Source organism: Equus quagga, chromosome 1, assembly GCF_021613505.1.
Source record: "Equus quagga isolate Etosha38 chromosome 1, UCLA_HA_Equagga_1.0, whole genome shotgun sequence".
In the NCBI taxonomy this organism is placed as follows: domain Eukaryota; kingdom Metazoa; phylum Chordata; class Mammalia; order Perissodactyla; family Equidae; genus Equus; species Equus quagga.
The window spans coordinates 129,679,041-129,697,608 of NC_060267.1; the positions used below are offsets into that span (position 1 = coordinate 129,679,041).

At 39.3% G+C, this 18,568-nt stretch overlaps 1 protein-coding gene across 1 annotated transcript; it reads right to left on the reverse strand.

The window, feature by feature from the left end:
• Nucleotides 1–9,644: 9,644 nt before the first annotated feature.
• On the reverse strand, nucleotides 9,645–15,243 carry PDE12 (phosphodiesterase 12). Its single transcript, XM_046662336.1, has 3 exons — nucleotides 13,850–15,243; nucleotides 12,233–12,311; nucleotides 9,645–11,725 (listed from the first exon to the last, which is right to left on the reverse strand). The coding sequence occupies exons 1-3, from the start codon at nucleotides 15,155–15,157 to the stop codon at nucleotides 11,283–11,285; spliced, it is 1,830 nt and encodes a 609-aa protein (XP_046518292.1). The 5' UTR covers nucleotides 15,158–15,243; the 3' UTR covers nucleotides 9,645–11,282.
• Between the last annotated feature and the right edge of the window lie 3,325 nt (nucleotides 15,244–18,568).

The following is an 18,568-nucleotide window of genomic DNA, read 5'->3' on the forward strand; positions in this document are numbered from 1 at the left end:
TACTTGACACTATCAAGAATGCTTACTGTTAACACAAATGTTAAACCTAGTGTTGGTCAATCAATAAGAGGTCTCTGTGACCTCCCCTATTATACAGAACAGTTGATTATATCCCTAGATTAAGAAGTATTCTGTCAAATAATTGCTAAGTATGTTAATAGAGAAACTGTAGAGGAATTGTGGTTCCCCTCAGCATCAGAGTTGAGGATAGAGCCATTGTCTGGTTTCTCTCCCTTTTTCCAGTAAGCTTTTGTTGTTGTTGTTTCATAATGTTCCCCATTGTCTTTTGTCTAACTTAGCATTCATTTGCTTTTCTGTGATGTAATTTATTGCTATTTTGTTATGTATTTCTATTTCCATGGGTTTTTTTCCCCCTTTACCTTATCTATATTCTCTATTAAAAATAAAACTTAAGTAAAATGTTATCTTAATTTTCCAGAATATTAGTGTCTCATTCGTTGAGACTTTTCTTTAGCATATGTACAGAATTAGCTTCTATGTAGTAGTAATAACTTCCAGATCATTTACTGGAATCAGACTGTCTTAAAATCCATGATATCTGTAGCCATGTCCCCACTTTCATTTCTGATATTAGTAATTTGTATCCTCTCTTTCTTAAAGTCTGGCTAGAGGCTTATCAATTTTATTCATCTTTTCAAAGAACCAGCTTTTAGTTTAGTTGATTTTCTCTATTGATTTCTTGTTTTTAATATCATTGATTTCTGCTCTAAGTTTTATTTTTTCTCTTCTTGCTTTGGATTTAATTTGCTCCTCTTTTTCAAGTTTCCTAAGGTGGAGGCTTAGATGATTGGTTTTAAATCCTTTCTAATATATGAATTCAATGTTATAAATTTCCCTCTAAGTACTTCTTTAACTACATTCCACAAATTTTGATAAGTTGTGTTTTTATTTTCATTTAGTTCAAAATACTTTTAAGTTTCTCTAAGATTTCTTTTTTGACTTGTATTATTTAGAAGTGTGTTAATCTCAAGTGTTGGGGGTTTTCCAGCTATCTTTCTGCTGACTTCTCGTATACAGTCATGCTTCCCTTAATGACGGGGATATGTTCTGAGAAATGCTTCATTAGGTGATTTTGTTGTACAAACAAAATCATAGAGTGTACTTAGACAAACCTAGATGCTATGGCTTACTGCAAACCTGGGTTATATGGTACTAATCTTATGGGACCATTGTATATGCGGTTTGTCATTGACTGAAAAATCATATGGCTGATGACTAATTACATTGTGGTGTTAGAGCAGACTGTATGATTTCTATTTTAAATTTTCAGGGTGTGTTTTATGGCCCAGAATGTGGTCTGTCTTGGTGAATGTTCCATGTGAGCTTGAGAAGAAAGTGTATTCTGCTGTTGTGGATGAAGTAGTCTATAGACATCAATCATATCCAGTTGATTGTTGGTGATGTTGATTTCAACTATGTCTGTACTGATTGTCCGCCTGCTGGATCAATCCATTTTGATAGAGGGGTATTGAAGTCTCCAGCTATAGTGGATTATTTCTCCTTGCGATTCTGTCAGCTTTTGCCTCACCACATGTTTGAAGCTCTGTTGAAAGGTACAGAGATTTCCCATATACCTCCCTGCCCCTACACATGTGTAACATCCCTCATTATCAACATCCCCCAACAAAGTGGTACATTTCTTACAGTTGATGAACCTATATTGACGTAGTCACCCCAAATCCATAGTTTACATTAGGGTTCACTCTTGATGGTGTACATTCTATGAGTTTGGACAAAGTATAATGATATGTATTCATCATTATAGTACATAGAGTATTTTCACTTCCCTAAAAATCCTTTGCTCCACCCATTCATCCCTTCCCTCACCCTTAAACCGTGGTAAACACTGATCTTTTCATTGCTTCCATAGTTTTGCTTTTCCCAGGATGTTATATACTGGAAATCATACAGTATGTAGCCTTTTCAGATGGGTTGCTTTCACTTTTTTTTTTTTTTTGAGGAAGATTAGCCCTGAGCTAACATCTGCTGCCATTCCTCCTATTTTTGCTGAGGAAGACTGGCCCTGAGCTAACATCCATGCCCATCTTCCTCTACTTTCTATGTGGGACACCTACCACAGCATGGCTTGACAAGTGGTGCCATCTCCACACCAGGGATCTGAACTGGCAAACCCGGGGCCACCAAAGTGGAATGTGTGAACTTAACTGCTGTGCCACCAGGCCAGCCCTTCTTTTACTTAATAATATGAATTTAAGGTTCCTCCATGTCTTTTCATGGCTTAATAGCTCGTGTACCACAGTTTGTTTATCCCTTTACCTACTCAAGGACATCTTGGTTGCTTCCAAGTTTTGGCAGTTGTGAATAAAGGAGCTATAATTCTATGGACAGAAAGTTTCAACTGCTTTGGGTAAATACCAAGGAGCACGATTGCTAGATTGTATGGTACGAGTATGTTTAGTCTTGTAAGAAACCACCAAACTGTCTTGCAAAGTGGCTGTACCATTTTGTGTTCTCAGCAGCAATGAGTGAGAGTTCCCATTGCTCCACATACCAGCATTTGGTGGTGTCAGTGTTCTGGATTTGGGCCATTCTGATAGGTGTGTAGTGGTATCTCGTTGTGTGTTTTCCTGGTGACATATGATAAGTATCTTTTCATATGCTTATTTGCCATCTGTGTGTCTTTGGTGAGGTTTAGGTCTTTGGCCCATTTTTACTTGGGCTTTCTTATTGTGGAGTTTGAATAGTTCTTTGTCTATTTTGGATAACAGTTGTTCATCAGATAAGTCTTTTGCAGATACTTCCTTCCAGTCTTTGGCTTGTCTTCTCATTCTCTTGAAAACCATTTACTTTTAATCTATATATGTCTTTATATTTACAGTTAAAGTGGGCTTTTTGTAGACAATATATAGTTGGGTCTTGTTTTTTGATCCATCTGACAGTGTCTTATAATTGGTGCATTCAGACCGTTGACATTTAAAGTGATTAGTGGTTGGTTGCCCTGGAGTTTGTGATACACATTTACAACTAATCCGAGTTCACTTTCAAACCACTGTCTGTTTCATGGGTAGTGTGAGTACCTTGTAACAACAAAGTAATTCTAATCCTTCCGGTTCTTGTATTATTGCAGTCATTCACTTAAGCATATAAATATACATAAGTATACATAGTTAAATACACTGTTGCTATTCTTTTGAACAAACTATGTTAGATTCAAGTTTTTATTACCCGTTTACTTAATCCTTTGATGCCCTTCCTTTCTATCTGTAGATCTCAGTTTCTGACTTGTGTTGTTTTCCCTCTCTTTAAAGAACTTAACATTTCTTTCAAGGACAGTTCTGGCAACATTCCCTCAACTTTTGTTTGAGAGTCTTTATTTCTCTTTCACTTTTGAAAGATAATTTTGCAGGGTACAGAATTCTAGGTTGGTGGTGGGGGGGGTCTTTTTCTCTCAATATTTTAAATATGTCACTTCACTCTTGTTTGCATGGTTTCTGAGACGTCAAATGTAATTATCTTTGCTCCTCTTTGGGTAAGGTTTTTTTTTCCTCTGGCTTCTTTCAGCATTTTAAAAATTTTATTGGCTTAGTTATTTTTAGGAAAATATTAGGAATGAAATACTAGCTTTGCATTCTTAATCTCATTAAGGTAATTAAATATTTAAATTTAAAGGCTAGGATATTAATATAAACATGGAATTGATTAGGACTTGGCTCTAAAATTACTCCTGAGCATGATTTAAGCTCAAGTATATTCTTGATAAATTTCTTCTAGCATATATGTTGTGACATATTCAGGTGCCTGACTTAAAGGAAATTGTGACTACTGGAAGGTCACTTGGCTGCTTTTGTTTCTTACTGTGTTACTTTTAGGCAAATACCCCTTTATCTTAAAATTATTTCTACAAACCGTATAAAATGTCTAAGTGATTATATTCTAGTAACTGAAAAATGAATAGCAAAAGCAACAGTCTGGACTCAGGTACAGAATAATTAAGGCAGCTGTGCTAGATAGTAGATGCTTGCAAGGTCCTTCGTGTTTCCAGACAGTGGAGTCAGGTGCCTTCCTGACCTTGTTTTGGGGATTTCTGCACTGTTCTATGGTATGCTTTCGATTACACTGGGCATTTGAGTACTCACTTGGTGGTGTGGGGCTGAGCACTGCCATCTGCAGGCAGGGAGCTGGCTCTCAGGAATTAACCAGTAGTTTGGTGGCAGTGGTTCTTTTTTAGGCTGGGTTGAGTGCCATTCAGTAGGGATGTACGAAGCACAGACTGAGAAAGGTTTGCCTCCTGGATAGCCCTGAAGAGGGTGAGGGATGATGATGTTTAAAAACGGTGGGTACTCAACAATAGAAAGACAACTCAGTTTAAAAAGTAAGCTCCAAAGATAGACAAATGGCCAATAAGTACATAAAAAGCTGCTTAACATCATTATCCACCAGGGAAATGCAAATCAAAACCACAGTGAGATGCCACTTCACACTAGGCTAGCAGTAATCAAAAAGATGGTAAGTGTTGGTGATGATGTGGAGAATGCTGGTGGGAATGCAAAATGGTGCAACTACTTTGGGTAACAGTCTGGCAGTTCCTTAAAAGGTTAAACATTTTCCATAGGACCCAGCAACTCTACTCCTAGATATATGCCCAAGAGAAGTGGAAACCTGTGTCCACTCAGAAACTTGTACACCAATGTACAACAGCATTCTTAGAAGCTAATAAGTGGAAGCAATCCTAATGTCAACTGATTAAATCATTATCAACTGATAAATGGATACATGTGGTAGTGTGTCCATACAATGGAATATTATTCATCATAAAAAGGAATGAAATACTGTTACATACTACAACATGGAAGAACCTTAACATACTAAGTGAAAGAAGCTAGTCACAAAAGACTACATGGTTGTATGACTCCATTTATATGAAATGTCCAGAACAGGCAAATCCATAGAGACAAAAAGTAGATAAGTGGTTGCCAGAAGCTGAGGGGGGAGGGGGAATGGAGAGTGACTCTAATGAGTATGGGGTTTCTTCTGGGGGGATGGTCCTTGTAAGTAGATTTGACATGCACAAAAAGCCCTTAAAGAGAATAAAGATCTATTTTGGATTGAAGAACCAAAGTATCATGGGATTCTTTCATTTAGGATGAAGAAAAAGGTCAAAAACCAGAATGCAAAAACCAGATTTCTTTAGGTATGTAATAAAAGGACAAAAAAGGGGTAATGTAATTCCATTATTTACAATACTTAAAAATTCTGCAGCTTCAGCAGAAATATTCTTTGGTTTAAGATACCCAAAACACTATACTTAACCTAGCTTCTCTGAGGAAGGCCAGTTTTATTTCTAAATTATTTTTATCCCTGGATACGCCATTTCTCCAAACTATTCCACAGGGAAAATAAAGATTATATGCAATAAATTTCTTTTTACAAAGTGTATATTGTTCATCCAATATTAAAAAAATCCAACTAAATAAAGCCTATCCAATTCCCTAGTGAACCATTTTCAATTATAGAAAGAATACAAATGAAACCAGCAAAAATGCAAACTCGGAATACTTCAATACAGTAAGGAGATGTACATTAGCAACACTAGTACATCATCAAAGTGATTTACTGGGCAAAATTGATGGCATTATATAAACCCTTTGACAACACAAAATGGACAGAAGATGGAGATGAATGATTCAGTCTGTTTTTAGTGAAGTTTCTCAAAGAAATTGAAAATTGTAAAAACCTAACACTGACAATATGGACAGGGATTTTGACAACGTAGAGTTTGTCTTCATAGCAGAATGAATCCAGCTGGTAGCTCCTATTTATATTGAGGGTGGCATCACCTAACTGAACTAAGATTGAGTATTTTTAAGGTCTACAACTTAAAAGTTACTTTATCACATATATAAAATGTTAATCATAGCAACTGGCTTCAATATGATTCAATACACTGTGCAGATGGCCAACTTGAAAATTTTTTCCATATTATAATTTTTAATATTATATTAACAATGGTTTTTTAAAGTATTTTTAAAGCTAATCTTGATTTTAAGGTTTTCTTTCCAAAACCTAACATTTTTAATAAGCAGAGTTGAGTCCTTTTTTTTTTTTTACAATTATGCATTATAACTTGGTAAGTTATCTTCAGCCACAGCTATCTCAGTTTCTCAGGAAGGAGTATTTAGGCATTCTTGCTGTCTGCTACTCTGTACCTAAACTGGAATTTAAAAAGTGGTAGGTAATAGTGGAGCCATGGCTAAGCCATTTAAAAAGCCAACGTTAATAAGCAAGTTCAATCTCTGAAACAAATCGCTAAAGTAGACGTACATTTTTAAAAAATTTATTTTTTATTTTTTTGAGGAAGATTAGCCCTGAGCTAACATCTGCTGCCAATCTTCCTCTTTTTGCTAAGGAAGACTGGCCCTGAGCTAACATCCATGCCCATCTTCCTCAATATGTGGGACACCTACCACAGCATGGCTTGCTAATTGGGCCATGTCCGCACCTGGGATGCGAACCAGCGAACTCCAGGCCACCGAAACAGAACGTGCGCACTTAACCACTGCGCCACCAGGCCAGCCCCTAGATGCACATTTTTAAAGTGACTATTTTGATAGGCTTCTTATTCTGTCCAATTTATTTACAATCCAGGGCTTTGGTACTTTTTGCAATGTTTTTCTTCCCAAATCTCTTCAAAAGAAGCAATGAGACTGACCTTTCCAACTTGACACAAGCTTGTAAAAATAAGAAGGAATTGCTGAAGATGAGCTCTCTAGAAAAAAATAAAGGAGATTGGGTAATCCATTGTGAATAATCTAGTTCATGACTGCAACATAACTAGACTAAACAAGTTAAAAATGCATTGGTAGGGGCTGGCCCGGTGGCGCAGTGGTTAAGTGCACACATTACGCTTTGGCGGCCCGGGGTTCGCTGGTTTGGATCCCGGGTGTGGACATGGCACCGCTCCTGTGGCAGCCGTCCCGTATATAAAGTAGATGAAGATGGGCACAGATGTTAGCTCAGGGCCAGCCTTTCTCAGCACAAAGAGGAGTATCGGCAGCAGACGTTAGCTCAGGGCTAATCTTCCTAAAACAAAAACAAAAATAAAAACACTTCGGTAGAGATACCACTTCACACCCACTTGGATGACTATAATAATAATAATAAAAAAAATAAGTTGGTGAGGATGTAGAGAAACTTGAACTCTCTCATACATTGCTGGTGGAATGTAAACTGGTGCAGCTGCTGTGGAAAACATTTTGGCAGTTTCTCAAAAAAGGTAAACAGAATTGCCATATGGCCCAAGAATCCACCCCTAGGTATACAACCAAAAGAATTGAGAACAGGTGTTCAAACAAAAGCTTGTACATGAATGTTCACAGCAGCAGCATTCACAATAGCCAAAAGGTGCAAACAACCCAAATACCCAATTGGATCAACAAAATGTGGTATAACCATACAATGGAACATTATTCAGCCATACAAAGGAATGAAGTCTTGATACATACGACATGCATGAGCCTTAAAAACATTGTGCTAAGTGAAAGAAGCCACACATAAAAGGTCATATATTATATGATTCCATTTATATGAAATATTCAGAATAGGGAAATCCAGTGAGGCGGAAAGCAGATGAGTAGTCGCCAGGGGCTGGAGGGGAGGAGGGAATGGGGGGTGGCTGCTTAATGAGTATGTGGTTTCCTTCTGGGGTGATGAAAATGCTTTGGAACTAGTTAGAGATGATAGTTGCACAGCATTGTGAATGACTAAACGCAAGAGAATCATACACTTTAAAATGGTTAACCGTATGTGAATTTCACTTCAATTTAAAAAATGCTTTGGTATTCTCATTTCAGAGTGTAGTACAGTTACTCTGAAGTTAGCGCTAAAAAAGTCACCCAAATTAATACAGCTCCAAAATCTTCAATAAGTTAAAGCATGTCCCTTCTCATAAAGTGGGACCACAGAATTTGATTACCCAAATCAATTAAAGCTCTTAAAATTTTCTTCTCCCCAAATAAAATCTAGATGTTTCCTTCTAGTACTATATTGAGCAAAATAATAAAATTTTCAAAACATTGAAATGCTTTTGAATTATGTTTAGAAAATTAGCATTGCTATAATTTTTTAGAGGAAAGATTTCCTCTATTGAGTTGTCATGTGGGTCTTGTGATAAACTAAGAGTGCAAACTTTTACCTTTCATTATGTATATGGGTTTTGGTTTTGTCTCAGTCATATTAGTTTGCAGAGAATCTCTGCCTGTATTTTATAGCCGGAGAGTAAGAGATCTAACGGTGTCAGTTTCCGCCAGGGAGACCTTCCCACAGCAGTCTTCTCTGGACCCGCTCCCCTTGTATTATGTTCCTCGAAGATGGACCTCGGGACTGAAACCACCGCTTTCTAGTGATATCAGGCCTCAGTTCTCACAGAAAAAGTCATCACCCAATGAAATTCCTATAAATTTGAAACAACTGATTGTAGTATTCAGAATTTTAAAGAACATCACATTATAGCCAGAAATGATTTGTTTGCTAATGAATTATGTACTACCTGTGTATATGTCTATAGTGGCAACTGTGCAAGAGGAGTTTATTTAATAGGATAATGTATGTTCCATAACATTCTTAGTTGTTTATAATCAATGATATAAAATTTTGGAATGTTAATTTCTACAGTAAGAACTTGTGACATCATAAAATGTCATTCACCATAGAAAGAGCTGCTAAACTTTCCATGTTTTATTAAAATTAAATGTACTAAAAAATCCAAATGTAATAGAAAAATTCAACTACACAGATGGCTTTAAACATTTAAACATTTTTCAATAACACTTATTCTGACTCATGGAAACAAGGAAATTTTGGTATGCTATTTATACAATTTTCTTAGTGTCCCCTACCTTTGGACTCCAATCATACTGACATGTTTGTATACAGTCATGTGTCGCTTAATGACAGGGATGTTCTGAGAAATGCTTTGTTGGGTGATTTTGTCGTTGTGTGAACATCACGGAATATACTTACACAAACCTAGACGGTATAGCCTACTGTACACCTAGGCTGTATGGTACTAACCTTGTGGGACCAGTCCTATATGTGGTCCATTGTTGACCAAAACTCATTAAGCGGTACATGACTGCAATGGAGATTTACCAGAGTATATGGCACTTCACAATAATATTCTATTTCTAATATTCTGAAATGCCTCTATACAATCTGATCAGTTTAGTCAGCAAATATAGGACCTGTATGTTTTTCTCATGAGTGAGTATGTCATGTTACAAGTTTTTCTTTCAAGATGTTTCTCAACTTTTTGCTTAGGAACTTTTTGTTTTCTCTCAAGAGTCCTGTCAACATTTTTTTTGAAAGCAGACCAAAACCAAATTTTAAAAAGGAAGAAAAAAATACATATTTTTCAAAAGAATGAGATTCTGGCTTTAATATATTATTTATGCATTTGTAACTGATGTTAAAACACTTTAAAGGAGCTGGCCTGGTGGTGTAGCGCTTAAGTCTGCACACTCTGCTTTGGTGGCCTGGGGTTCACAGGTTCAGATCTTGAGCATGGACCTATGCACTACTCATCAAGCCATGCTATGGCGGTGTTCCACGTACAAAACAGAGGAAGGGTGGCACAGATGGTAGCTCAGTGACAATCTTCCTCAAGCAAAAAGAAGAAGATTGACAACAGATGTTAGTTCAGGGCCAATCTTCCTCACCAAAAAAAACAAAAAACAAAAAACAAAAAAAACTTTAAAAAATGTTATTTAGGAAGGCACAACTCGGTAGCATCAATTTTTCATTTACAGCCTTTTCTAAACAAGATCCCAAGAAAGTGTCACCTTAATTTTTCCCGTCAAGTACTCTTAAGTACTTCAAGGTTCAATCTGAAGTACAGGTAAAAGCCTCTCAGTCTCAAACTTACTAAACTAAGAGTTAAAAATACATTGGATAGTGAGCAGAATATGAAAGTAAAGGCTACTTTATCAAACGAGAAAAGATCTTACAGCATTGGGTTTAGAGATTAAAGAATTGGAACAAAGGCTCTTATGACTGGAAAATCAGAACTCTTCTTGAAGTGGGTAGGCTTTTAATATCTAAGCTAGAAATTAAATGAAATGCAGAAGTATGACATAACATTATGGCTATCCTGAACATCAAAAAAGCAACAGCTAAAGCATTGCAAATAAGGTATGGTGACAAGTGAGTCAGAAAAACTTTCTGGGTAGGACACTAATCAGTAACTCTTTAACTTCTAATTTTAAAAAGTTTGGCTTCATATTTAAATTTTTACAGTATATAAATTATATATACAATGTTTTCCTGTAACTCAAACTATAACGCTCAAGTCTACAAAAAGAACAGTTTATGTCAAAAGCTCCACTACTCCTCTTTCTCCTATTTATAAAAACCAACAATTTTGAAAATATTGCTAGCATAGAAATGCTCAATGGTAAATCCAAAATTTCAAGCCCGTATCAGTACGCAGTTTCTCATAAAGTAACACATTGTGCTTTATTCTCTATCATATGGTCAAATACCCTGTTGATTTATGAACATTTTTCATGGGCAAGAGTAATTAAAGACAATGGGATCAAGTTGACTATGTTGCTATTCACTTTGAATACGAAATTGTGCTTACATCCTAAAAGTTAAAATGAGCTGCAATAAGAATGACAATACAAATATGTCCATTTGTAACATCATGAAAAACTAAAATCCTAAAAATAAGTGAATGAAAATACCTTATGTTAATTGAAAAATGAAAAACGAGAAGCAATAACAATGGATGATGGTATATTTTAAACTTCTGTTAAAGCTCCGAAAGGTCTATTAAATTACTAAGCAAATTGAGGTAGAAGTAGACCCTAATGTCAGCCTTCCATGTGTTGGAACTTCAGCCTCTCACCTTAACGTGTATGCATTTTCCCCTAATTATATAAACATGATTCAATTTGAAATGTGTGTTATGATAGAAAAACTACAGCATCATTCAAATTGTTTTTTACAAAATTCTTAATTACTAGCTAAAAAAAAAAGTACTTATAAAACATACACAATAATTCAACGTTCTTCCTGCCAGTCATAAATATATTTGTTTTTCCTCCAAGTGTAGGGGAAAAAAAGGGTAGAGAACTCTATTATGCAAACATTATAAACAGTCATGTAATGAAGACACTGGAACATAACTAGTAGGTTAGGATCACTTTACCTTAGTCTCTAGTTTTCCTCTTTGAAGGTTACACAGAAGCTTTGATTCATATGAAGTTTCCTACTAAAACTGACAAATTCCATTAAACACAAATCTACTTCCATTTTAAATCACATACAAGTGCTATGTGATCAGAGGGATGGGAAACACTGGGTAAGGCCTGGTGGGTGGTAACTTCTTCGTGACTAGGTAAGGGAATCACCTGTTCAACCTCTAAAGCATTTAAGTCAATGAAAATGTAATCCAGACATCCGTGAAAGCCACCAACATAATTCGTGTAAGCAGGTTCATCACAAGCACTTTTCAGTTTGAAGAAATGGGCAAGAGACATGTTGCATCGTTCTTCTTCCCCATTGGAAGCCCAGTCTTCATGATCCTCTGGAATGTTGCCATTGATGACAAAATGATACATTCCCGTTGATGGGGTACTATTAAAGTCCCCACAAAATATAACTGGTATGCCAGGATACAGATCACATGAGACATGTCTAATGTGAGCCAAGGCTACTGCCATTTGAATGAGACGAATGTACCCACCTATGAAAAGAACAAACATTAATGTAAGTACTTCTTAAAGTTGCTTTTAAGTAAAAAAATAAATAAACTCACAAACTATAGTATCCAGGTGACATTCAAGATATATATTTGTGCGTGTGAGGGGGATTTGGAGGAAGGTGGTCAAAAGGTAAAACTTCCAGTTATAAATAAATATTGGGATGTAATGCACAACATGATGACTATAGTTAACACTGCTGTATGGTATATTGGAAAGTTGTTAAGAAAGTAAATCTACAAGTTCTCATCACAAGGAAAAAATTTCTTTTTGTTTTGGTATCTGTTTGAGGTAATGGATGTTAACTAAACTTTCCGTGGTAATCATTTCCCAATATCTGTAAGTCAAGTCATTATGCTGTCAACCTTAAGCTTGTACAGTGCCCTATGTCAATTATGACTGAAAGAAAAAAGAGACACGTTAGTGTAAAACAGCTTTACTGACTTTAAGTTGTTATGTTTAAGTCACTTGTGAAAACCAATAAAACCTACCTTTGGGATGCCAGTAGAGATGGGTATTAGCAACACATATCTTTTTAGAAGAGTCCTGTCTCGACTGAAGAACTGAAACCTAAAATAAACAGAAAGTGCCATGAGTTCAGTTGCTATCTGCCAGTCTCCTGAATGCTTTTTTCCTTCCCTTACTGATAAAGTAGGATTGCAATTATGAAATTTACCTTTGTTCTAAGTTTTAGAATATACATGAATAGGACTTAGTGTAACAGTTTTGTTTTTGTTTTTTAAAGATTGGCCCTGAGCTAACATCTATTGCCAATCTCTTTTTTTTTTCTTCTTCTTCCCAAAGCCCCCCAGTACATAGTTGTATATGCTAGTTGCAAGTCCTTCTAGTTCCGCTATGTGGGACACCACTTCAGCATGGCTTGACCAGCGGTGCCAGGTCCTCACCCAGGATCGGAACAGGCAAAACCCTGGGCCGCCAAAGTGGAGCACAAACTTAACCACTCGGCCACGGGGCCAGCCCCCTGAACATGTTTTAATAACAACCCAACATATACAGATACATGAAAAGAAGACATTCTAGATGACAACACTAACGTCAGAGACAGTATTTTCACGTGGATAAGCAAGCACAGGCTTCGGATTGAGGCAGGTCTAGGCTGGAATATTCACTCTACCATTTACAGCAGTGGGACCTGGAGAGAGAGACTTTTTTTTCTAAATCAGCTTCCTCATTGGTAAAAGAGACAATATCACCCACCTCAAGGGGGACTGCTGTGTGGATTCAATTAAATGAGCTTACACAGAAGTGTATGAAACACAGCAGGTGCTCAAAAAAATGGTAGCTGCTCTTCTTACTATAAACAAAACCAATTACCTAAAAACTCTGGACAAACACACAATGAACATGTTTTTAAAAACTAAGATAGCTTAAAATAGCTTAAGCTAAGTAGCATTTAACACCCTGTCCAGTGATGATGGAATATATAACTAACTGGGTAAGAATCCTGGCTCCACACTTGTGTGAACCTGGAAAAGTAAACTTGACCATTTCCCCATTTATAAAATGGGAAGAATGACATCTATAAAACGGGGATAGCAGGATTACTATGAGCCAAAAATTAAAATAATAGCACCTAGTAAAACATGCCAGACACTTAAATTTAGATATTTTAAAATGTGTCAAACAGTGCTTGGCAAGTAGTAAAAAAAATTAGATATTACTATTATTCTTGTATTTAGCATGTCTCTCCCACTAGATTGTAAGCACTATGAAAGTTCCTGTTTGCTTTGTTCAAGGCAACCTGCAGCATGCCTGCCACAGTGGAGATGTTCAGTAAGTATTTTCTCAAAGAATGAATGAAAGATAAACTTTGTGCTGAAGACAGGGCCAGCCTAGGTGGCCTATTGGTTAAACTCAGCGCGCTGGGCTTTGGAGGCCTGGTTCCGTTCTCAGGCGGGGACATAGACCGCTCTGAAAGCAGCCATGCTGTGCTGGTGGGCCACATACTAAAACATAGAGGAAGACTGGCATGATGTTAACTCAGGCTGAATCTTCCTCAGGGAAGAAAAACAAGCATCCCACCCCCCTCTCCTTCCAGGGCCCTAGAAATGGACAAGTATGTGAAGATACTGGCGCAGCCACTTTACCTGAAGGACAGATGATCTCTGGAGCACCCTCTCCTGCGCCGATGGGTACAAAACTAGTTTCTCCAGTAGTTCTTTGTGAAGCGGGTCGGACTCCAGGGCTTCATGGAAAGAAATGTCATGCTGGCTAAGGAGGCTGAACTTGGACTTTCGGTAGAAAGTGGCCAGGCCCTCGTGCTGCTTGATTCTAAACACGCCCTCCAGCCCAAAGGCCTCGAGGGCCGGCACCAAACTGTCTGTAAACACGCTGCGGTCAACCTCTTGCAAACAGATGAGGTCGGCATTGTAGCCCGTGAGTTCCTTCTGGATGAGGTTCTGGCGGTAGTCGAGCTCCAAAGCGTAAGGGGCACAGTACGGGTACAGGACCGTCCGGGAGAACTCAGTCTGGGCGTACGTGTCGGCCAGGATGTTGTAGGAGACAGTGCGGATGAGAGCGTCGTCCGTCACCTTCTTGGTGTAGAGATGCCGGTGGTCAAAGGTGCAGGTGCCGGGCCCGGCCTCCACTAGACACACACTTTCCAACTCTCGGCTCGGCCCAAAGCGCTGCCCATTGCCTGGGGTGCAATGAAGCTTGAGCCGTAGCCCGATGTCGGCATTGGACGGCGTGTAGACGCGCTCGTCCACACCCGTCTCCGTCCAACCAGGAGAGGAAGAAGAGGGAGACAATGACGAGGGGCCCCCGCCCTCAGGCTCCGCCGCTCCGGGTTTGGCTTCCTTGTACCAGCGGAAGAGGGAGCTGGCGGGATCTCCAAATTCCAGGCTGAGCTTGGGGCACACCGGGAAGCCGGCCATGATGTAGCGTGGCAACTGCAGCTCGGTGAAGGCGGGCGGGTTGCGCTCCACCTTGTATTTGACGTCGCCAATCTGCAGCACCGCGCCATCCTGCCAGGCGTCCACATTGAGCACGTCTTCAGCCACTGCCTCCTCCCGGTAGTACAGCTTCACCACCGGCTCGCAGGCTGCAGCCGGCTCGGACCCAGGCCCCGCACAGGCCACGCCGCCGCTTGCGTTTGGCCGGTTCTTCCTGCTCTTCTTGGCGGCGGCCGCCTTAGCGTGGCCTTTGAGGGCGTTGGTAGCGATTCGGCTGAGGACCCGACCCAGCGGCTCGCTCTGGTCGCGCTGCATGTTCTTGTGGCTGCCGTCGGCTAGCGCGAACGACAGGCTTAGCTTAGGCTCCGAGGGCACACAGCGCACTACAGCGCGCTCCATCGCGCCCGTCCCGGTCTCCGTCGCCGCCTCGGCCCGACTGTGCCGCTCCACCGCCGTGCGGACCCCACGAAGCGCGGCGCGGGCGCCTGGGAGCCTCCACATGAACCTGGTAACCCAGCGGCAGACGACACCGGCGGCCGAGCGGCCACCAAGCGTCAGGGGGAGACAGAGGAGCCGCAGCCGCCGGCTCCGGGACCCATTCAGTCCCACGACTTCCGGCCGGCGAGGAGAAAGCGCACGGTGCTTCCGCCACGCACTTTCGCCACCCGCTTACCTGCTCCTTTTTCCCATAGCCACGCCTATCTCCAATCCTTCCCAGAGAAATTTTTATTTTCAACTAGAGTCGCAAAGAGGGGAAATTAAGAAGATAGAAGTGCCAGAGGGAAATATGAGACGCAAGGGTTTTATCGAAAGCGCAGTTAGGGAGCGGAAGGGAAGGTGCTCCAAGCCGGAAGTGGCTGAGGCGGTGTCACGGGTTCCGCTGCCTGGAAGAAGGCGGGCGGCCTGCGTGGACCGTGCTACCTGCCTGTGTTATTCTCGCGCTGCGTGGGGCGAACAGCGCGAGGGCATAGGGAACTCCAGTCAGATCGCCGGCCGGCTCCAGGCGTGGAAGATGTTGCTCAATTCCTCCCCACGGCAGTCCCGACGCTGCCTGCCCTCTTCCGGGGTGTGGGTTGGCCGCAGCCCGGCCAGCGCCGACGCGCGGAGCTGAGCCTTTGTGGTAGCTAATAGCGCGCAGTGTATAATAATTCGCACTTAGTGAGCGATGACTGTGTTTATATCGTCTTCTACAGATACGAGGTCTGGGCAGATTAAGTTACTTGCTCAAGGTCACACAGACATTACTGAATGAATGGCTGGAGGCTGAGAAATAGCCAGTGAGTAGGAGGAAATGAAAAACGTAGCTTTACAGAAGCCAGGTGAAGAAGGTATTTCAAGAAACAGTAGTTTTGTGTTGAATATAATTAATATTCTGTGATTAACTGAAGGAAAAAAACCCTTGAAAATTCAAAGAACAAATTGAGAAGTTGCTTCTCTGGACAACTGATCTGCTTGTATGCACATTTTCTTGTCCTACAACTAGAACGTTTATTTATTGGGTATCCGATAATGAGCCATACCTTTTCCCCTGGCTTACGATGAGGAAAATAAGCCTTTTGAATTGTGTTCTAAAAGGGTGAATTTTACCGTCATTTGAAATTTCTGTCCCCCTCTTCTCTCCACCTGCCCACCAGGCATTTGACAAAGTGACTGGATATTGATGATATGTATGTAGTCCAGGACTGCAGTATAGGGATAGAAGTCATTACATTATACCAACTGACTAACTGACCTAAGGAACGAAGAAAATAAGTCTCAGTACCTCAGTTTATTGTACCCACGTTAACAAATTTGAATTTTGAAATGGCATTTTTCTTATCCCCAGCATTTTCCTTCATGCAACTTTATAGAACTTAATCTTAAATCAGCTTATTTAGAGAAAAATAAAAGCACTATTAGAAAATGTGACTTTGGGCCAGACTCAGTGGCCTAGTGGTTAAGTTCGGTGTGCTCTGCTTTGGCAGCCCCCAGCGGTTCCAGGTGCTGACCTACACCACTCGTCTCTCAGTGGCCATGCTGTGGCAGCGTCTCACATACGAAAAGAGGAATGTTGGCAACAGATGTTAGCTCAGGGCGAATCTTCCTCAGCCAAAAAGAAAAAAGAAAATGTGACTTTCCTTTAAGCAAGCTGATTTAACCCTGTGGCAGAGTCCTAATCCTGGGTGTAAGACAGATGCCTTAAAGGTCATACTGATACTGAACCTCTTAATCTCAAACTCGTGTGTCTGATGCTCAGTAAGCCAATCACAGAGACGTCAGTACCTGGAGATGGAGAAAGGTGTATTCAAATTGGCTGAAAGGAAAGGGTGGGAGGATAGGTTCTCTCAAATCCACTTTAACAAGAGAAGAAAGCAGGAGGTTTTATAGAGCTAAGGGGCTTGGCAGGAGGAGTTTTGGCGTTTAAAGAAACAAAGGGGTAACCCCTGTTTCTTTCACTCCAGATAAGCCCTTGGGCAGTCTGACTTCTGGGGATCCATAGCAGCTGGGGGCTGGTTATCTGATGATGGTAACTTCCTTAAAGGCATTTTTTCTCTTCTGCAAAGCAAGTTCATAAATCCTTGTTACCCTTGAGTCACCCTTCAGGTTAAACAGGAAAACAGCAAATTAATAAGATTAACTTCTTTTCATCTATGTTTGTGTCAGGAGCAAGATGAAAGGTAATCATTTTCTTATTGAATATTTACAGTAGTAATTAAATGCTTATTAAATTATTGAAGCCCCAGGTGCCTGGCTTCAATAATTCTTTCTTTTAGTTTTTTTTTTCAATATTTTAATTTTTTTGAAAGGGTAAGACATACCCATAGTGAAAAAATTGTTCCACCCCTGACTCCTGTGCATACATGAACATTTATGAGTATATACACTTCTTCCCATTTCTTTACACAAATAGGAATGCAGTATATCCATGGTTCAGTACCTTCCTCTTTTCACTATCTTCTGTCAGTTCTTTCAAGAGAAGGTGTCTGAAAGTGTTCTGAAAGTGTCACAAATTCCCATAAAAAGTTTAATTTGAACTCAACAGATTTGAAAATAATACATAAATGGTGAAGCTATATTTTTATGAGGGTAAATTATAGCATAATTATATACATTATAATTATACAATTAAAATTTGAGATTGGAAGACTGATCCAATACTGTGTTTTCCCTGATGCTAAAAGAAGTGGCTAATAGAAATCATTTTATTCATCCATTCTTACTCCATTCCAAGAAACACAGGCTAACTTTCACTAGTCAAAAGTTATGATTGATAGAGTTCTTGTTACTGATACATATAGCTGCAAAGATTAGTGTGTGAAGACTAGTTTCTTGTGATTACCTTCACTTTGGTTAATAACATTGGCAGTTAACAGCATAGATCATTAATATACCTCTATCTTTTTTTACTTAAAGTCAGCATAATACTGTAGTTTTGAGTGATAGCACTCAGAAATTTTTGTAGTACCAGGTGATACCTCTTCAGGTTAATATGCTACTGCCTCATATATTCAAAATTTAATAATTTCCATTTGCTTTTTATTTAAGGGACCAATCTATTTTTTTGTTTCTTTAGAAATTTTTTCTAATTTTTACTTTTTCCAAGTTTTATTGAGATGTAATTGGCATATAACATTGTACTAGTTCAAGGTGTACAACATAATGACTTGATACATGTATATATTGCCAAATGATTACCACAGTGTTTACTTAACATCTGTCTCCTCACATAGTTCCAAATTTTTTTCCTTGTGCTGAGATGTATTCAGCACAAGATCTATTCTCATAGCAACTTTCAAATATACAATATAGTATTGTTAATTATAGTCACCATGCTATCCATTATATCCCCTGAACTTGTTTATCTCAAAAACTGGAAGTTTTTACCTTTTTGGACAGCCACCAATCTGTTCTCTTTCTATGAATTCAGTATTT

Coding starts and splice junctions, on each gene's coding strand:
- PDE12 (XM_046662336.1), bottom strand. CDS start 15,157: ATGTGGAGGCTCCCAGGCGCCCGCGCCGCGCTTCGTGGGGTCCGCACG. Junction 12,312..13,849: donor AGAGATCATCTGTCCTTCAG/GTAAAGTGGCTG, acceptor TGTTTATTTTAG/GTTTCAGTTCTTCAGTCGAG. Junction 11,726..12,232: donor TCTCTACTGGCATCCCAAAG/GTAGGTTTTATT, acceptor TTCTTTTCATAG/GTGGGTACATTCGTCTCATT.